The sequence below is a fragment of the Aristolochia californica genome, unplaced genomic scaffold (genome assembly GCF_029961685.1).
Source record: "Aristolochia californica isolate CCGP_79_NKW_82.1479 unplaced genomic scaffold, dmAriCali1.0.hap1 SCAF_7, whole genome shotgun sequence".
NCBI classification, from domain to species: Eukaryota; Viridiplantae; Streptophyta; class Magnoliopsida; order Piperales; family Aristolochiaceae; genus Aristolochia; species Aristolochia californica.
The window spans coordinates 5,075,232-5,095,308 of record NW_027182268.1 but is presented as its reverse complement, the minus strand read 5'-3'; the positions used below and the strand labels follow the sequence as shown (position 1 = coordinate 5,095,308).

General features: G+C 37.6%; 1 protein-coding gene and 1 pseudogene across 1 annotated transcript; both read left to right on the top strand.

Annotated features, from left to right (window-relative positions):
• The first annotated feature begins 1,547 nt into the window (after positions 1-1,547).
• On the top strand, positions 1,548-8,456 carry LOC137936280 (glucose-6-phosphate isomerase 1, chloroplastic-like; annotated as a pseudogene).
• An 818-nt stretch (positions 8,457-9,274) lies between these two features.
• Positions 9,275-19,876, top strand: LOC137936970 (uncharacterized). The gene is made up of 23 exons (XM_068781960.1): positions 9,275-9,416; positions 9,529-9,597; positions 10,013-10,435; positions 11,037-11,287; positions 11,674-11,748; positions 12,022-12,156; positions 12,475-12,593; positions 12,721-13,023; positions 13,169-13,256; positions 13,389-13,494; positions 13,619-13,729; positions 14,226-14,389; positions 14,469-14,589; positions 15,345-15,569; positions 15,695-15,885; positions 17,174-17,341; positions 17,448-17,577; positions 17,826-17,963; positions 18,049-18,213; positions 18,305-18,505; positions 18,602-18,796; positions 18,927-18,998; positions 19,366-19,876. Exons 2-23 carry the CDS (start codon positions 9,550-9,552, stop codon positions 19,516-19,518), a joined length of 3,582 nt encoding a protein of 1,193 aa, XP_068638061.1. The 5' UTR covers positions 9,275-9,416; positions 9,529-9,549; the 3' UTR covers positions 19,519-19,876.
• Positions 19,877-20,077: the final 201 nt, after the last annotated feature.

Below are 20,077 nucleotides of genomic sequence, written 5' to 3'. Positions count from 1 at the left end.
GGATAATGATCAAAATTAAGATCTATTATTGAGATCAAAACCACCCAATCTATAGTCAAGATAAAGTGGATTGTATGGGCCATAACCAAGATCAAATTAAAGGAGAGGGTCACCTAAGGGCCATATAAACAAATAAGTTGGCACATGGGTGACATGTCACATTGTAAGAGAGTTCTACCCAAGCAAAAGATGGTATTGTAGAAATGTTCCACCTAAATTAAAGGAGTGAAGTGTCATGTTTGCATGAGAAGAACTAAAAGTTTTGTCATGTATCTCATTCGCTTTGCATGTGCACCTAGACAATGGGGGGAGGGAGAAAATAAGGGTGATAAAATGTGGGACGGTTGAACCACTCACTACCCTATATACAGAGGCATCCTTCAAGTGTTTGGAAGAACTTTTGGAGGAACTATAGGAGAGAACATGTTTGTAGGTGGAAAAGTATCTGAGAGAGGAAAATTGTTGGAGCATTTATTCAAGAATTCCAATCGGATTTCTATAGTAAAGGTAACAACAAACAATCATTATAAGAAATTTGACTTTTCTTGACAAAAAAAAAATAAAAAAATTCTTAGAGAAAAGTATTCTCAACAAAAAATTTCATCAAGAATTTTTTTCGGGAATAACACTCAGAAAAGACAATTGTCAACAAAAAATACAATACACCAACAATAATTAACCATTTCTCAACGAAATTATTTCAATCTAAAAAAAATCTGTGAAATAGTTTCACTGTAAAAACTATTCTCGATGAAATTATTTCTCTGAGAATTCATTTTTAAAAATTATAAAATTCTCAAAGAAACTATTTCATCGACATAATTTTTAAACCCAACCCTAAACCCTAAACCCTATACAAAAAAATAAAATTTTGAGAACTAAAGTCAATTTTTTAAAAATAAATTTTTATTGAAGTACTTTCCTCAACAACTCTTTTTATTTTTTTAAAAAATAGAAAAAATTATTCTCAAAATTTGATTTCACCAAGAGTAGTTTTGTGGCTAAATAATTTCACTTAGAATTGTTTTTTTTAAATTAAATAATTCTCAACTAAATTATTTCACAAAGAATATTTTCTAAGGCAAAAATATTCAATCAAGAATTATTTTTAAAAATAAATAAATAAAAAGAGTTAAAATTATAGATAAAAAATTATAAACTTATTCAACCCAGGTTTGTTCCGCACTAGAGGAACATTGATAGAACTAATTAACCTCGGCGGCCCCCGGGCTGTATATTCTCGCTTACGTCCTCGGGGTATAATCTCCGGTGGACGACAAGGTTACTTTCGTCATTTCATTACTACAAAAAGAACTTCCCGCGCGTGTGGAACCTTCCTACCCCCCTGCTGCAAGTGCCTACGGCGTCGAGAATTCGACAATCAACAAATAACAAATGCGAGGCGGCCTGGTGCTTTGGCTGCTGCGCTCTGTGTCGAATGGTGACCGTCGTTTGTTGCTAGAGGGCACAGCCATGGCGTAATTATTCTCTCATATCTGCTCTCTGTCTGCATACCGTTCTTGAGTTTGCTATTTTTTTCTGTGTCAATGGCTTCCGTTGCTGGAGTGGCTAACAAATGTCGCTCTTCATGTGTTGGGTTGTTACAGATAAGATTTATTGACAATACAGATCCTGCTGGTATTGATCATCAAATTGCACAACTTGGAGATGAGCTCGCTTCTACTCTTGTAATTGTAATTTCAAAGGTCTGCATTGAATTTATGATATCATTTTAGACTTTTGGTCTTGCTGCATCTCATGTTTAAACCTGGTACCCTCTTATTTTCAGAGTGGAGGCATTCCCGAAACTCGAAATGGTCTATTGGAAGTTCAGAAGGCATTTCGAGAAGCTGGTCTGGATTTCTCAAAACAGGTTTTATTTGCAGTTTCTTTTTTCTTCTTCTTTTTTTCTTGCTAATTTGTAGGGATGGGCGTAGAAGACATATCCACCTGTTATCTTGAACTTTTAATGAATTATTTCCTTGAATCTGCGCACCCTGTTGATCAGTCAATGAAACATGGGCTCATGTAGATGTTGCATTTTTTTATGCTTTAAGACTCCCTACTGTTTTTGTTGGTTTTATTACTGCAATGGGAGCAATGCTTATGAAGGATTTCTTCTACAGGGTGTAGCTATTACTCAGGAGAATTCTTTACTGGATAATACTGCAAGAATTGAGGGATGGGTAGCTAGATTCCCAATGTTTGATTGGGTTGGTGGTCGTACTTCTGAAATGTCTGCTGTTGGCCTACTTCCAGCAGCACTACAGGTTTGCTACTGATTTATGTCTTGATGAAATAAGTGTGAGTGTTGACAGGAAAATAAAAACATCTGAGCCAGAGACAAAGATATTGGAAAAAGCTCTGAAGCTTTCTTTTTTGGCTCTTTAATTTCTCTTGTAGGGGATTAATGTAAAAGAAATGCTCGAGGGTGCTGCATTGATGGATGAGGCTAATCGGACAACTGTGGTACTGAAATTTCTTATCTTGCAATGTCATTCTTTCATCTCTGTGCCCGTGTCACCAGGACGGTGTTTCTTAAACGTGCTTCAATTTTAAAAAAAGACATGGGAAAACGGAAAATAATGAACTAATGAAAATGGTGGACTTGTGGATATTGGACGGCGGGGTATTGTACTTATGTTTTTCCTTCCATCAGAACTCCTTGTTCCTTGCCGAGGCCTAATTCTCTAAACCCTCTCCTACTCACATCAATTGCAAGTGTTCCAAATTGAGCATGATGTTTCAGCTACTACTTATATGCTATATGCTACTAACGGAAGACACATGGATTATGGGATGGACTTCTTGAATGTGTAACACTGGAAACTCTCAGTCTTAGGAGTCTGTGAAGCATGGCTATACAAGTGCATGGTGGCTCCATTCTCCCTCAATAGGAAGACATCATCTTTTATCAACAATTTTTGGAAGAGACGAGCACTGCTACCCTCACGCAACAGAATTTCGCCTTTGTATGGGTTATTTTTGGGATGAATTTCGCTCCATTCTATTTCAAATTTATCTGTTCCCTGAGTGAGGTGGCCTTAGCAATTTAAATTTCATCAATCGATATTGCTCACTGGTCTTAACCGTTACATTTTTTTTTTTTTGGGAAATAGTGAGTGTTTAATTTTATTGAAGAAGACTGAAATCAATATAAAGGGGGGACAGGGAGATCCTCAACCCTTGAGAGTGAAGGGGATAAGAATTCCCTAAAATACACGACTATTTGAGACACCTTCTTTAAAATCTGCTGCCACTTGACATCTAACAAGAATCTAAAACTGAAGATTTCATCATAAATATGGTGGAGCCTCCAAGGGGAAGCAGATTCATTAGACAGCCATCCAATTACTACAGAGGAGTCTCCCTCAATTATCACCAAAGAGGAAAAGTGTTGAGAGTAGAGGCTGATTCCAATGAGAAGAGCTGAGATTTCTGCTTGGCAGCATTGCCAATGCCTGCTTGGCCTGAGAAAACTAACTTGATGTTCTTTTCGAGATCATGAACAGTGCCACCCAATCCTGCTGGACCAAGATTCCTAATGGAGCTGCTGTCAAAGTTCATTTTTATCCAACTGGGAGGAGGGTAATCCAGGGGACAGATGAAGGGGGAGGGTGCTGTTTCTACCGTACATACTGCCGGCAGTTCCTTTGGATGTAGAGCTGGGCATGTGAAGAAGAGGGCCGAATGCATGAGCCAGAGTGAAGAATCTTTTCAGTGACTCCCTGATTGAGCTGCTTTTTCTATTGAAAGTGTGATCGTTCTGCTCTTCTAAAACATGCCAAATTACCTTCGTCAGAGAGAACTTTCAGAGACAGCTGCCCACTTTGGAGAAGGGGTTGCAGATGTGCTACGAGAAGAAATTGACTTAAGTGGCCGGAAAACATGTTTGAAACCTGAACATTTTTAAGATGGGGAAGTGAAGGAAAGGAAAAGATGGTTAGCTGTTTCCTCGGAGTTGTTACAAAACTTGCATAGAGTTGACTATTTGCTGAGATCTCTCTCTCTCTCTCTCTCTCTCTCTCTCCTCCTCCTCTCTCCCTCTCAGCTGCTTTTATTGATAATTTATTTATCTTTCTAAAAATTGGCTATTAATTTTCTTCTTGTTCTTTTGAGATGATACGTTGATGAAAATAGAGGATTTTATTAAAATGCAGAACCATTATACGTACTTCATTTTATAGTATGTAATTGTTGTCACAAGAAAAAAGGAGAAGAAAAAAAGTGCAAGTAGATCAATTTGTTTTTTTTTTTTTTTTTGAAATAGTGCTTGATTATATTAAAGGCTCAAAGGAGCAAAATTTGAATGATCTGAGAGCGAAGATAAATATCTAAATCATGTTAATATGCATCTTATCCATTGGTTTTCAATTTCTGACTTTTAGAGTGCACAGTAGAGCATCTGCTGTGTCTGATATACCTCAAACTGAGAGCAAGATGCCAAGCCAGCCCCATGTCACTCTCATCCCATTCGCATTACACGCATCTCCTTCAACAATCAAACTTGAAGAGTGAGAATGATCTCTACTCTATGGCGGGAAAGGAAAAGGTTGTACCTATATTGAGTATCTGAAGCCAATATGGCCTGATTAGTAAAGTATTAGTGTGTCATGTCTAGGATTATACAGATGCACTTTGTTTGAACCAACCTCCTGGTAGTTAATGAAGGGAGCTCTCTGTATTTAAGAGACTAAAATTTCTTACCTGTAAGCTGGAGAGACATGTGAAAACCTTTCTTCAAAGAGATTCAATCTTTGTCATCATTTTAATTAGTCTTCCAAATTCTTCTGTTATCATAATTGGCAACATTTGAACTTATGATCATAGACCTTTATATCTCGTGTTTCCTTTCTTTAATTGATATTATTTTTGCCTCAGGTGAAGAGTAATCCTGCAGCCTTGCTAGCTTTATGCTGGTATTGGGCTACTGATGGGGTCGGATCCAAAGTTAGCATTTATCTGGTTAAGTTAATCTCTGAGTTGACTTCAACTTTGAGCTTGAGTTTGTCTTTTGATGTTACTAGAACATGATCAGTCACTTTTTCAAAAAGATAGAACATGACCAATACTACTGGGTTGAACTGGAACATAGTTCTGTTGGTTCTTCTGATGCAAAAAACTGGATATCCTTTAAAAACTGGTGAAATGGCTGTGGCTGTGGTTTGACCACTGATGGGGTCTTTGGGTTGGTTTTTAATATGAAATTTCTTGTTTCAATTTTTTTAATTTGAATATCTATAGTTGATATACTTTAAGGGTTGGCATGGTAATTCTTGAACCTAAGACTTCACAACCAAAAAGTCCCCTTGTGGCCATTGAGCCAAATGGTTTTATAATTTTTATAATTTTTTATGTTATATATTTAGGTAGTTTTCATTAGATGTTTTATTTATGATATTTTCTTGGTTCAACCACTGGTTGGTTGATACCTGTCATGCTACAAATTCAAGAGCTAGTTGGTTTTTACAACACTGGATATTATCATGATTCCCATTTTTTATCTTTCCACAGGACATGAGCGTACTTCCTTATAAGGATAGCCTTCTTCTGTTTAGTAGATATTTGCAGCAGTTGGTGATGGAATCACTTGGGAAGGAATTTGACTTGAATGGAAATCGGGTATGAGTATCAGTTATTTGGATGATTTGGCTTTAATTTATGAAGATTTTGTAGTGGCGAATTTTCAAATTTTTTTGATGCCACATGCGTTTGACATATGGTTTGGCTATCATGTGTGTGTTGAACTGAAATGTGGCGGCCATATCGACTGATGTTAAATGCAGAATACAGTCTTCTGGATTTTTAGGTATGATTATTTGAATCTTTTCATCTGCAGCCTACTGCTATCCTCCTATGACTAACCTAATCAATCACTCAATAACTTGCACAAGACATGTTGACAGGAAAAACCAACTTTTGTTAGTCATACCTGTACTGCCTCAGGATAGTTGTCTCGGCATAAAGGGATCGGTAGGGGGTGAATAGTTTATTATGGGTTTGGAATATTCCAAGCTTATTAGTTAGGAAATTAGCTCATAATTTTGTTAGCCATTTTTGGATCAAACTGGCCTAACTTCAATATGATATTGGAGTGAATCCAAACCGGGATCTATTTCTGTTTTATGGCCTGCATGTACATACTATATATTTCATTGCAGGGAGCCTATATTTGCCTGAACATGAGGGAGAGTGTCTCATGCTATCTTCTGGGCGTGAGATGGGGTTGTTAATGGGTAAATAGTCCTATACCTTGTTTGGATTTGGAAGATCACGAGTTTAAGCTGGGAAAAGACCTCCTTTGGACTTTTTCATTTTGGAAGGAGCTTACCCAACTTCATCATGAGAATGTGGTGGGTCAAGCATAGGCTCTTTTTAGCTAAATACTGTTTGAATCTCCTGTTAATGCAGATCTTAATCAGCTCTCCCTAAAAGCTGTTGTTATCTTTCATTAAATGTTAATCAAGAAATTACAGTCTATGGAAATAAAGGGAGTACGGATCAACATGCGTGGGTTTCTGTCTCTTGACTTTATTATTTATATATGCTGAATTAAGAACATTGAAACCTGATGCCTTTCTTTTTGTGGTTCAGATACATTCAACAGCTGAGGGAGGGGGGAGGGGGTTCATAATTTTTTTGTTACCTTCATTAAGGTTCTATGAGATAGGCCTCCTGGTCATGATTGGGAACTTGAGCCAGGTGTGACTTGTGGTGATTACCCATTTGGAATGCTTCAGGTTAGTTTTTCACCTGGCATCAGTGAGAAATTGTTCCTGTGATTCTTATAGTTGATTAGGTGTAGTGCATTTATGGGCCTATCTTAGGTCTAGATCTCCATCTCAACAAAAAAATATTAATGGGTTAATGTGCATATGTTAAGTGACAAATGTGCCATGGTAATGTTTATGATCAGCTTTCACAAATTTGGCACTTAAACTTCCTTTCTTGCACTTGAACAGGGAACAAGGTCTGCACTGTATGCAAATGACCGTGAGTCTATTACTGTAACTGTTCAAGAAGTTACTCCCTGTTCAGTTGGTGCTCTTGTAGCTTTGTATGAGAGAGCTGTAGGAATCTATGCCTCTCTTGTCAACATCAATGCATACCATCAGCCTGGTATCTTGCAAATCTTCCGTTTTTTGTGCATTATTTGTTCTGACAAGCTAAATCTTTCATTTATTGTGAAAAAAATAAAAATCTGGCTGAGTTCTGACTTAGTGCATTGCTATACACAGTTTTTTTATTTTTTATATTAGGCTTAGTTTACTTCAAAGAAAAATCTGACATCCTTTATTTGTTTGTAACTTTAGGTGTAGAAGCTGGAAAAAAAGCAGCAGGTGAAGTCTTAGCTCTTCAAAAGAGGATTCTGGTCGTCCTTAATGAGGCTAGGTGAGTACCTGAGGTTTTGCTGGTTGTTTGAATCTTTTATTCGAAAGTTGATTCAGTTGTGGATACACCTACAAGAAAGTTCTTTTTGTAGAATTCCGCTGGGTGAATGGCGGATAATAAACTTTGCAATATCATAACCCAGAACTGGAAGTAAGAAGTGCAGAAGTAAATAAGAGAGAATGAACCACAATTATGGTTCTAACATCCTTTACATTTGATTTTTTCTTTTGTTTTCATTTATTGTGCTTTTCTATATTCACTATTCTCACCCACATTTCACAATAAGCATGACGGCTAATGCCAAATATCTGGTCTTCGAATTGCCTTTCTCGGTTTTCTTTATAGTGTCTTACTGCTACAATGTGTGATTGGTGTTTTCAGCTGCAAAGAGCCTGTTGAACCTCTTACGTTTGATGAAATTGCAGAACGTTGTCATAGTCTTGTAGATGTATCTCTCTCTCTCTCTCTCTCTCTCAAGCACACACACGAGCAGAGACACAGATGCCTACACATGCACAAAACAAATCCAAAGAGAAGTGTTAGTTTGGTCTGTAGACAAAAACAGAATTTGTTAGTGTCCATTGTTAATGACGCCAACTTAGAAAAAGTGGGCAAATTGATCAACGGGAAAAGAGAGAACTAAAGAGTTGGAAGCTCTAATAAAATAATTGAGAGTATGGAAGAGCAAGGTTGAATATATTTGCTAGTGCCGGAGTGGCATCTGCATGGTGCAAGAGACGGGTTGAAATATAATCCTTGTATATTCCTTCCACTAAAGGCACTAATGTCATCCTTTTCTGTTGGAGCAGATTGAGATGATTTACAAGATTATTGCTCACATGGCGGCGAATGACAGAGCACTTGTAGCAGAAGGGAGCTGCGGATCCCCTCGAAGTGTTAAAGTTTACCACGTCATAATTTTTACAGCTTTTTTGAGTCATTTGGACATGGATTTGCGGATCCCTCACATTGATGCAGATCCATCCATTGTGAAAGCTAATAAAATCAAATTTACTTGCCTTTACTCATTTTCTTTTATCTCAGGCCTGCAATTAATTCTTTAAAAAATTCACCACTAATATTTCTTCTCACGTGGGTCCCTTCCTTTCTGACGTGGATACATTCTCCCCGCGCGCCATCCCAATTTCGGGACAACAGTTCTCTCTGTCATGATCTTCTCCAAAGGCCTCACACCACCGTTAAAATTCTCATCTAATGGCCGGATTTTTTTCGCTCGGCCCACGAAACCACTCGATTCCGTGACTCCCGAGTTCCTTGATTCTTACGTCGGAATCATGCGCGCTTGCGAGCCTTTGCGTCAAATGAAGCGAGGGTATTTCGGGTAGTTCACTTGATCCTCATCCTCTCCCTGTCGAACGGAACTCGAAATTTGAAAATGGCAGGAAAAAGGGCCGGAGAGACCGTGGGCCCGCGATCCATTTGACACTGACCACGTCCGATGTTGATTTTTTTGGTTCGGTGGTTCACCCCCACGGGGCCGTCCCGCTCACGTCCGGACCGTTAGACTCGCCACGTCAGTTTCCCGTTACGGCTAGCCGACGTGCCTTGCTTTTCGGTTTTTTTTCTTTTTGACTTTCCGAATCTAATAATACTAATATTACATCGGAGCATTCTCTAAATACAAATCCGCTACAAATACGCCGACGCTTCTTACCCTGAGAAGCTTCTTTTCTCGGTCGGATCACAAGGATGAATTTTGAATATGTAGAGAGTTCAGCAATTTCTACGTCTGACGTGCTTCTTACAGTGAAGTTGTAGTGGATGGCTGTATCGTCTGCTTTTTCTGCACTCTTTGCTTAGTTTAACTACACATTACACTCCTCTGTTGGCTATTTTTTTAGCGTTTCGAGTTTTCGAAAATAAACCAGAGGGAATACGAAACGGGAAACGAGAGGGTTTGGACTTCGGAGGAAGAGAGAGAGAGTGTGAAGAACAGGAAAGTACAGTATTTTTTGCGGGAGTTCCGTTTCCAGATCTCTGCATTACGGCGCGTTTTCTCACCGGTGACTGAATCTATGGCTTCATTGGTGTTTTTGTTTCCTCTTTCTCGTTCTTGTTTCTCTTTTCGACTCTTTTGTTTAATGGGTGGAGATGTTTGTGTATTTTCTGATCCAGGCGAAAGTGGGAGATACAGGAATGTTCACTGAAGGACTGGACCAGAATGCACTACGGTGGGTTCGGGAGGTGAGTTTATCATAGCCGTTATTATCTTCTTGTGTTGAGAATTGTCTCGTGGATTGGAGCTTTAAGAAATTGTGATATGGAATTTATCTTTTCGACATTACGTTTTTATTATATGCATTCTTTTGAATACTGCTGTGTGAAGTCCATCTGTCCAGTGCTTTACTTCCCAATGGGTCTATTTTCGGATTTTTTTGTTTGGTTTTTGATTTATTTTATTTGTTTCGTATAAACCGTCGTTCTGTTGTTACTCACCAAAAGTGATGCCAAATGTTTCACTTGAGTTGGGGGTTCTACGCAAATGTTGCTTTAAAAAAATCGCAACTCTGCTTTGGCTTTTGGTTGCGATGAATGGTTTTTCATCCTCCGTTATTCATTACAGTTGGTGATGATCGCAATTTATGTTGTACACCTTCAGGAACCGCGGGTTGATCATCTTCGCAGTGCCCGAAATGTTAATTGGACCTATGGAGTAACTCCGGCAAACAAATTTCGAACTGGACAAGTACCGTCCAGAGTAATTCCAGTATCACGTTCAGTTGTCAGAGATGAAGATGCTAGTGTGTCGGGTTCTGATATGGACGAAACAACCGACACTGAGGAGGAGGTTTATGGACGATATTCTCTTGATTCATCGCCACAGGAAGACATTCTTCCAAGGATTCCTAATAGTACATCACATAGATATGCAGCTCCTTCAACTAGGCAGCAGAATTATTCTGATTCAGATTCTGCTGGGAGCTCTACAAGTGGTGTGGTGCTTTCTGGAGCGAGTTACCCTGCTGAGAGCTACTCTTCTAGTGTTCCATCAGGAGTGGATACGAAATCTGGACATGAAAAGGTTTGTCTTGTTTTGACCTTTCTACGCAGTGACAGTGAGGTGTTTCTTGTTTGAAGTTTATCTTTGTTATGCATTTCTGTTCCCACACTCATAACTATGTAATTTCACATGGCTCCATTTTTTTTCTTCTTAAAAAAGTTTGTGATCAACGGTGTCAAGTAGAGGTAATTTAAGGTAGAGTAATATTCTGGGGTTTACATGAAAGTAGTAATGTGGGTTTGATCAAGTATTTGTATTAAGTCTACCATTGTTACCACTTTTTAAAAAATCTTTAAGTTATGCGCATGAGGTTCTGAATTTCTTATCATTGTGCAAGTGCCTTTACAAGGATGTTGTGGATCACTTGTTCCAGATGTTATATTTAGTGGATGAATTAACTTCTTAAAACTTCTGACAATTTGATCTATGGACTAGACTGATTTTGTTGTGAATAAGTGACTTGATGCTGAAGGGGCTTAGCATAATTCTATCTTATGTTTGATATTTATATTTATAATGACTTACTAAATACTAAACTTTATTGTTAGAAAGAACTCTCTATTTGGATGAAGATTTTGTTTGGTGTTCTTGCATGAATAAGTTCCTTGCGTATTATTTGCAGGATGATCGTCGGAGAGGGTTGCTGAATAAGAACATTCCTGATGATGATATCCCTAGTGCGCCTCCCTTTCATGGGACACATCCAGAGATCAACGAAGATTCCAAACATGTTGCAACTTCTCAGGCTCATGGAAATCGAAGTATATCAAGTTCAAATAGTTATCCGGTAAGAAAGGAGGAAAATGTATCAAAAAATGTGGCACCTGGGGCTGGTGCTCATGTAGGACATGGGTTGTCTGACAACTGCTTGAGGTTTGTATTTCCTTCTTTTTTTTGCATGTAAACTTTGTTGGCTGTGTTTTTTATGATGTAAGCCAGTGGGATAGCAGAATTATACAAATCTTATTGGTGGGGCACCTCTAAACAGGGATTTTATTGAATTAGGAAAAATAAACGTGGAGTCCCAAATCTATTAGATTCTTGCAAAAAACAATTGGAGGCGTTCTCTACTTAAATGCTGCCAACATAAAATAGTGTCATTATAACTAACTAATTTGTCTGCTTCATGATGAATAATGGTAGGACAAACTGCATGTATGAAAGCAAAGATGTTTTTAAGTCTCAAAGAAAGCACTTGTGCAGGTATGGTTCCAATGCGTGATTGAAGGCCCCATTAAAATTATTATTTTGCTTTGTAGGACTAATACAGCCGATGTGGAAACTGCTGTACCTTCTGGTGCAGTACCGGCTCGTGTTCCTACTTTTCATGCAAGGTTTGTTTGATTAAAGCCTTTTCCAAGTTTATCAGTTTTAGATTCAGTTAAGTTTCTGTGGAAGTTTTGATTCCTCAAACCTAAGAATGAAAAACTTTTCATTTTTCAATTGAGGAAAATGGGCCTGCTCAATGACCAAGCACTGGACTCGAGCTTTATAACATAAAAGGGCAGTTCCAAAAAATAGAATTGCCCATGTTCCATACACCTCCTTTAATTTAGTGTACATTGATATTGTCAATTTGATCATTGTGGCTTACTTATTGGATTCAGTGCACTAGGACCTTGGCATGCTGTGGTTGCATATGATGCATGTGTCCGGCTCTGTCTTCATTCATGGGCACGTGGTTGCATGGAAGCTCCTGGGTTTCTTGAAAATGAATGTGCACTTTTGAGAAACGCCTTTGGGTGAGTTCTGTGTGTTTTGCTTTTGTTTGGTGATAAAACAAACTCTGTTGTAAAATAAAAGAAATATAAATGAAGTACTATAACTGTAATCAGGTAAAGCTAAACAATAGCTACATAAGATAGTGGAAGAGCTACTTTGTATGCTCTATGTATCTGGTTTTAATCAAATTTCCGTTGTTTAAAAAAAATAGAAATCAGCTTAAACCTTATCTGCATTTTGGCAAAAACTAATTTGTTTTTACACTTTGAAGTTATCATTTAATTGTAGGCTAGTATCCTTATTGTTTTTTTTTTTCTTGCTATTGCATTATGGTGTAGTTTGCAGCAGATTCTTTTGCAATCAGAGGAAGAACTACTGGCAAAACGATCCTCTGAGCTTGTCAGTGAAGCTGTTGCCCCAAAACCAAAGAAAATGATAGGCAAAATGAAGGTCCAAGGTACTATAACATTTTTCTAAATTAGACATGCTAACAAAATTTGAAGAATAATGTGCTGCTGTCAATGGCGATCCTACTATTTATCAGAAAGGATGGTAAACTCTTTATTTATTTTACACCTATGCAGTTCGAAAAGTAAAAATGTCCTTGGATATGCCTCCCGGTTGCAGCTTTTCATCCCTGAAGTTGCCTACATTGAAGTTAGAACCTCTTAAGCACCGATTGGCAAATTTACAGTCAACTCTTTCTGCTGGATGGGAAGCACTTAGGAGAATTCGTGTACTGCCTCGAACTCCTGCCAACAGCTCATTCTCAAGACATAGCTTAGCATATGCACATGCCAGTACTCAGTACATTAAACAGGTTTCAGCACTCTTGAAGGTTGGGGTGACCACTCTTCGCAGTAGCTCATCCTATGAGATTGTGCAAGGTATCATTTTGTTTTGTTTTCTTTTACTATTTAAGTTTTTAAAATAAGTTTTACTTTTTAAAATTGAGTAGCATTATTTTGTTAGTCCCTTTCTCCCTTTTTTAATGTAATTTAGACTCATGAAGCTTCTGTTACTGGTTTTCAGAGGCATATTCTTGTCAACTGAGATTAAAAAGTTCACCTGAGGAGGATACCGTGAAAATGCAACCTGGATCCAGTGAAACACGTCTCTTGTATGTCTTCTAGTTTCTGCTTTATTGGTTTTTATTATTCTTCTTGTTTTCGCCTTTTATAATTATTTTCTTTGCCATTATTTTCCATCTAAAAGAAATGCAGTAACTTTCTCTCTGTGGCATTTTATACAGCTTTCCAGACAGTCTGAGTGATGATTTAGTTGTTGGAATTCATGATTCCAAGGGAAAGTTCTGTGGTCGTGTTCTTGCTCAAGTAGCTGCTGTTGCGGAGGACCCTGTAAGCTTTTAAATCTCTCTCTCACCCCGCATGTACACACATACGTGTGGATGTATATATGAGTATAAATATTATGTATGTACCTATATAATCAGTCAAAGTGATAAAAGTACTTCTCATGCAGGGTGATAAACTTCGGTGGTGGTCCATTTATCATGAGCCAGAGCATGAACTTGTGGGCAGACTACAACTGTATATTAACTACACAACTACCCAAGATGAGAATACTCTCAAGGTAAAAAATATGTTCAAGTTTGTATTAAATTCTAATTATGTAGCTGAGATAACAGGTCATGAAGGAACCCTTAGAGAAAATTAGGTTTAGTTTCACTTGCATAGTTAATATAGAACTTGGGTTGATTTTCATATACACTTATGATTTCTTCTCAATTAAGACAGATGTTTTGCTATTCGAACAAGATTATCTGTAATTTAAGACTTAAAACTAAGAACATAGAGAAATTTTAGGTTTAGTTTCACTTGCATAGCTAGTATAATACAACTTGGGTTTGATTGTGGTGCACACTCATGATTTCTTCTCAATCAAGATTGAGTTGTTTTATCATTCGAACAAGATTATCTATCATTGTAAGACAATATTAAAAAAATCAGCTTGAGACTGAATTTTTTTTACAATATACAATGTAAATATTATGTTTGAGGTTCTAGAATGAAATAATAAAAAATAAATATTCCCATAACTTATTACATTTATTTTTCTTTGTTTCTAGTGTGGTTCTGTTGCAGAAACAGTGGCCTATGATTTGGTGTTGGAAGTTGCAATGAAAGTGCAGCATTTTCGGCAGAGGCACTTACTCTTGCATGGTCACTGGAAATGGTTACTTACAGCATTTTCTGCATATTATGGGGTCTCTGAAGCGTACACTAAGCTCAGGTATGATGAGTTCCTGATGAGACAAATATATTTGATGGAACTCTAGAGAAAATGGTCTAACATTACTTTTATACGGCAGATATCTTTCTTACATAATGGATGTGGCAACACCAACAGCTGACTGCTTGACCTTAGTTTATGATTTGCTATCTCCTATATTTCTAGAGGGACGCAGTAAGAGCACCTTGAGTCATCAAGAGGTAGTTTAAAATTTTACAGTTGAAATGAAATTGAAATGGAAGTTACCAATCATATTTCATTTCTCTGTCTAATGTCAAAAGAGGAATTAATCTTTTTATGTGCAATATGTTGTGCTTGCAATATTGGGTTTTCATAGCTTGTCAGACTCATAGCATATCTTTGTAAATAGTAGACCCCTCAAACCAACTAAAATGACCCTGTCTGTACTGAAATTAGTTCTGCGAACCTAATCCAATATCGATTACCTCATGGCTGATCCATCATACTGGTGTGATGCATCAGACTACTCCCTCTTTTTTTTTTTTTTGGTTAAATCTTACCATGGTTTTCTGACCTGTTGCCAACCTGCAACTCGGCCAAGTTGACCTGGATTGTAACAGGGCTGGATCAGGTCGTCGGGTCAGACTTGCCCCTTCTGTGTTGGGCAGTCCACTCTGACCCACCCCTAGTCCAGCCCTGGACTTGGGTTTAGCTGACCGACTCGGTTGACACAACACAGATTTTAAGAACCTGGGTCAGGTCCCGATCCCAGGTTAGAAAACCATGCATTTAACATGTGCTTTCTTATAGTTGAATTGTAGAAGCATTAACCATCTGCAGCCAGTCTAACTAGAACCACATATACAGGATCTGCACTTCTACGTATTCCCTAAAATTTGAGTGTGTTTTGCATAGCTTTTTCAATAAAACACTAAACAGTTATGGGATATTAGAAGCCCTAACAGTATCAAATAATTGGTGGTTGACTGTCCAGAATCGCATATTGGGAGATAATGAGGAGCAAATAAACCATATACTTGCTGTGGTATTTGAGAACTACAAGTCCTTAGATGAGTTTTCAGCATCAGGGTTGATGGACGTTTTTAGGCCTGCAACTGGGACTGCTGCTCCAGCATTGGTGCCTGCCATTAAATTATACACCCTTCTCCATGATATCCTCTCTCCTGAGGCACAGTTGAAATTTTGTGGCTATTTTCAGGTTTGTAACAGTAGTGCTTAATTTCTATACTATTCCCATGGAACTTGTGTGATGATTACCATCTCCAACTGTATATGTTTTTTGGTGTTTTATTTGAAAAAAGTAAACATGTTTCTGACTATCAGGTAGCTGCAAAGAAGAGATCACGAATTCATATGATGGAGACTGATGAGTATGTCACCAACAGTACTGAAGGCACACTGTGGGATCCAGTCACTACAGCAACTGCATACCAGAAAATGAGGGCACTTTGTATGAATATAAGGAATGAAATTTTTACTGACATTGAGATCCATAATCAACATCTTTTACCGAGGTGAACTTCTTGGCCTCCTTGTGATGCATATGGTTGAAAAGCTCTTCTTGAACAACTTCCTAAAATTGGTTTGCATGGATTTGGCAGCAGTATTTTAAAATCCAACCCCAGTATCAACCTGATAGATTGGCCTGGTTAGAGTGCAACAAATTCAATCCACTGACTCAATCATTTGGATGAGTCAAACCAGTCTAGTGATTTGTTGGTTGTTCCAAAATATTACGATGTAGGTCAAACCAATTTGGCCAAGCTCTGAGGTTGGGTGGGACCTTTTTCAATTGGTTGGGTTAATTACGTTTCCTGGTATATTTTCCTAACTTTGTTTGGGACTGATATGCACAATGGTGGAGTTACTACGAAGTCTGCATTTCTCATTTGTTACCTTGAACCAACACTGTTCATTTTTCTTCTTCCTATGGATCTAGAAGTTACAAATGGATGTGCTTAAACTCTCTTCTCACTTCAAAGATGCCTTAAAATAAATGTAGATTGACTAAATGGATTGGATCCTGTTGATACCTGCAATTATTCTGGTTAAGATTCATTAGTCTTTCTTTATAAGAGGTTGACAAATCTGATTCATCATGTCGGTACCTTTATTTTTTATTACCTCTACTGATCCTGTGTAACTTTATCTGGAGGAGAAAAATCTAACCAATTTTGTATAATTTCTAAACTCTAAATGCCTTCCAGCATTCTCCACACCATGTAGCATCTAACTGAAAGACCTAAAAAAACAAAAAAAAACAAAAAACAAAAGAGCCTCTTCTTAGCACCTGATCCCTCTTTTATAAGCCTATCAGCTTCAACTTTTTTCCTTGGGCTCTGCTAACAGGGGTTGTTCATGTTGAATTGTACAATACAAAACAAAAAAATGTGGACCATCAAATTGGTGATCTCTGATGAACCTGAAACAAAAAAACTGATACAACAGTCTATCTAAAGGGTTGTATTAGCTTATTTATGAAGAGCTGTTACTTTTCTAAAATATCAAATTGGAGGCATTGGGAAAGTGAAGGAACTGATGTGATACTACAAATGTTATCACAGAAACAAGTTTCTTCATTATAGGGCAGAAAACATCATTTTATTTTTGGAATTGAGGAAATTTAGATGTTCATTTTTGGATCTTTTTTGTCAAATATAATGTGCATACCTTTAATCATGATTTCCTTGTCCAGTTGTCCTTTATCTTGTTAATTTGTTTTGTTAACTTAGTTACTAGTGTTTGTCCATTTTTTAATTTCTAGTCACTAACTTTCTCTCTTTTCCCTTGTGTTTTCTTAAGTTTCATAGACCTGCCAAATATTGCTGCATCTATATATAGTGCAGAGCTGTGCAATAGATTGCGTACTTTTCTAGTTGCATGCCCTCCTACTGGCCCCTCACCTCCAGTGGCAGATTTGGTAATTTCTACTGCCGATTTTCAGAGGGATCTTGATACCTGGAATATTGGGTAAGATCAGGAGAAGTTTCAAACTTCACTCTAGGGGTTATCAAACTTACTTATTTCCATTATTGTTGGTTATCATTCAATATATCTGATGTTTCATATTTTGCAGTGGCAGCAAAGAAGGGGCTAAGGGAGGAGTAAAAGGAGGAGTTGATGCAAAAGAGTTGTTCCATTTGTATATTGTACTATGGATTCAGGACAACCGGCTATCATTGCTAGAGTGCTGTAAACTAGATAAGGTAGGATTTCTATAATTTTTTTGTTTGGTCTAGAGTAACATATGTTTGTTATCTTAATAAATATGTGCCTTTACTTCAAGTGTTTTTATGTTCCATCTCAATTTGTGCTGGTCAAATTTGTTTAGTACTAAACACTTTTCTTTATTATCATTTTGAAGTATACTTGGATTGATAAATATTTTTAGTGACAAATTTTTCTTTACAGATGAAAGCTTTAAGTGGCTTACTGCATTTTGTTATGTTTGTAGGTTAAGTGGTCAGGAGTGCGGACACAGTATTCAACAACTCCATTTGTGGATGAGATGTATGACAGACTGAATGATACTTTGAATGATTATGGGGTTATTGTTTGTCGGTGGCCAGAGTACACTTTTGTTTTGGAGAATGTATGTTGAAGTGAATCTCTTTAGTATTGGTTATGAGCATCTATATTTTCTCAATCTGAACTGTCTTTTTCTCCAACATTACAAGGCCATTGTTGATGTCGAGAAGGCAGTGGTGGAAGCCTTGGACAAGCAATATGCTGATGTGTTGGCTCCTGTCAGAGACATGCTTGCGCCTAAGAAATTTGGTCTCAAATATGTACAAAAACTTGCTAAACGCAATTCTTTATGTCCTTACATTGTCCCAGAGGAGGTAAGGATAGACCCTGTAGCTTTCCATTTCAATGAACCCTGAAGTTATCTTGTAATCCATGTCATATCTGGAATTTGGTTTTGGGTTTCAGCTTGGAATTTTGTTGAACACAATGAAGAGGTCCCTTGATGTATTAATGCCTAGAATAGAGACACAGTTGAAGTCATGGGGTTCTTGTATACCTGATGGGGGAAGCTCGGGGGCTGGAGAGAAGCTTAGTGAAGTCACTGTGCTGCTGAGGACCAAGTTCCGGAACTACATACAAGCGGTGGTGGAGAAACTTACTGAGAATGTATGCCCTTCTGAAACTTTATATATTGCTAATGCTTTTTGTGCTAGTTTATTTGGAACGAATGAAGAACTAATCACATGGACTGCGTATATACAGACTCGTTTACAGAGTAACACAAAACTGAAAAGAATTATCCAGGATTCAAAGGAAAATGTGATCGAATCTGATGTCCGGAGCAGAATGCAACCCCTTAGGGAGCAGCTTACAAGCACAATTGATCACCTCCATACCGTCTTCGAAACACACGTGTTTGTGACTGTTTGCCGGGGCTTCTGGGACAGGTTGGGACAGGTATGCTAGGATGAGGGTTTCCATCCCAATGTTTTTAACCGAAACCATTTTGTATCTCTGTTTTTCATCTTCTTTGCATCTTTTAATTTAAATTGTGTGAGTGATTGCCAGAATTGTGTCTCTTATGCAGGATGTGCTCAATTTCCTAGAGAATCGAAAGGAGAGCAAGTCATGGTACAAAAGTTCACGTATTGCAGTTGCTGTGAGTTCCTAGTTCTTTCTATTTCCTTTTTGGATATGTCATGTCGTTATATCTGGTATACTTGGAACAGGCAAATCTACTCATTCTTTCTTATGGTACATTCTGAGACCAAACTTTTAAAGTTCTCTGTTTCTACTTATAGTGTACTGGGGCTAGATTTGGGCTGGTCTCTTCCAATCACATGGTAGGATGAACAAGATCCGATTATTTAGTGAAACAGGTTCTATCTATCCTCTCCGTGCCATTGGAAGATACTAGCCCCCCGTTAAAAAACATTTTAGTAAATCAGAACTAATGCACTAATCTCCTCTATCCTATGTTTGCATTTTGTTATTCTTTTTCCTCTGAACTACTTTATCATTTGCAGGTATTAGATGATACATTTGCATCTCAGATGCAGCAGTTACTGGGTAATGCACTCCTAGAGAAGGACTTGGAACCACCCAGATCTATATTGGAAGTGCGTTCTGTACTCTGCAAGGACGCACCGAACCACAAGGATTCAAATTTCTACTATTAACTTGATGATGTGTAAATATGAGGATGTTTACCTTTCAAAAAAGGCTCTGTTTTGCTCAGGAGGTGGACAGGGAAAGAAGAGGATCCGCTGGGACCAGAAATTCGCCAATTTTGTGCAGGAGAGAGACTACAAATGCTTGGGTTGACAAGTTGCCCACCTCGGCATCTCTGACAGATGTGAAGAGCTATTTACATATTACAAAATCCATGTTTCTTTATTACTTTTTTGTTTTTCATTTTTTCATTTTTTGTCTTTTGCTTGAAACACTTTCAGTTCAATCTGAATCCAGAAAAATAGGTTGGAATTACTGGGTTTCTATTTTTTAAATTCCATTTGGGCTCTCTCTATCCCTGCTTCATCCTGGGAGTGTTAATTTTTCTATCTTCATCTCTATAATTCTTAACTAATTTACCTATAAAGTTTATGAATTCTGTTGATCATTTTAAAAACATATATTTAATCAGACATATTTTAAAACAAATTATATAATAAGAGTCTTTGTTTTGTATCTGACTGAATGTTTTGGTATCTAATTGAAGCTAAACTGATTCATCAACTG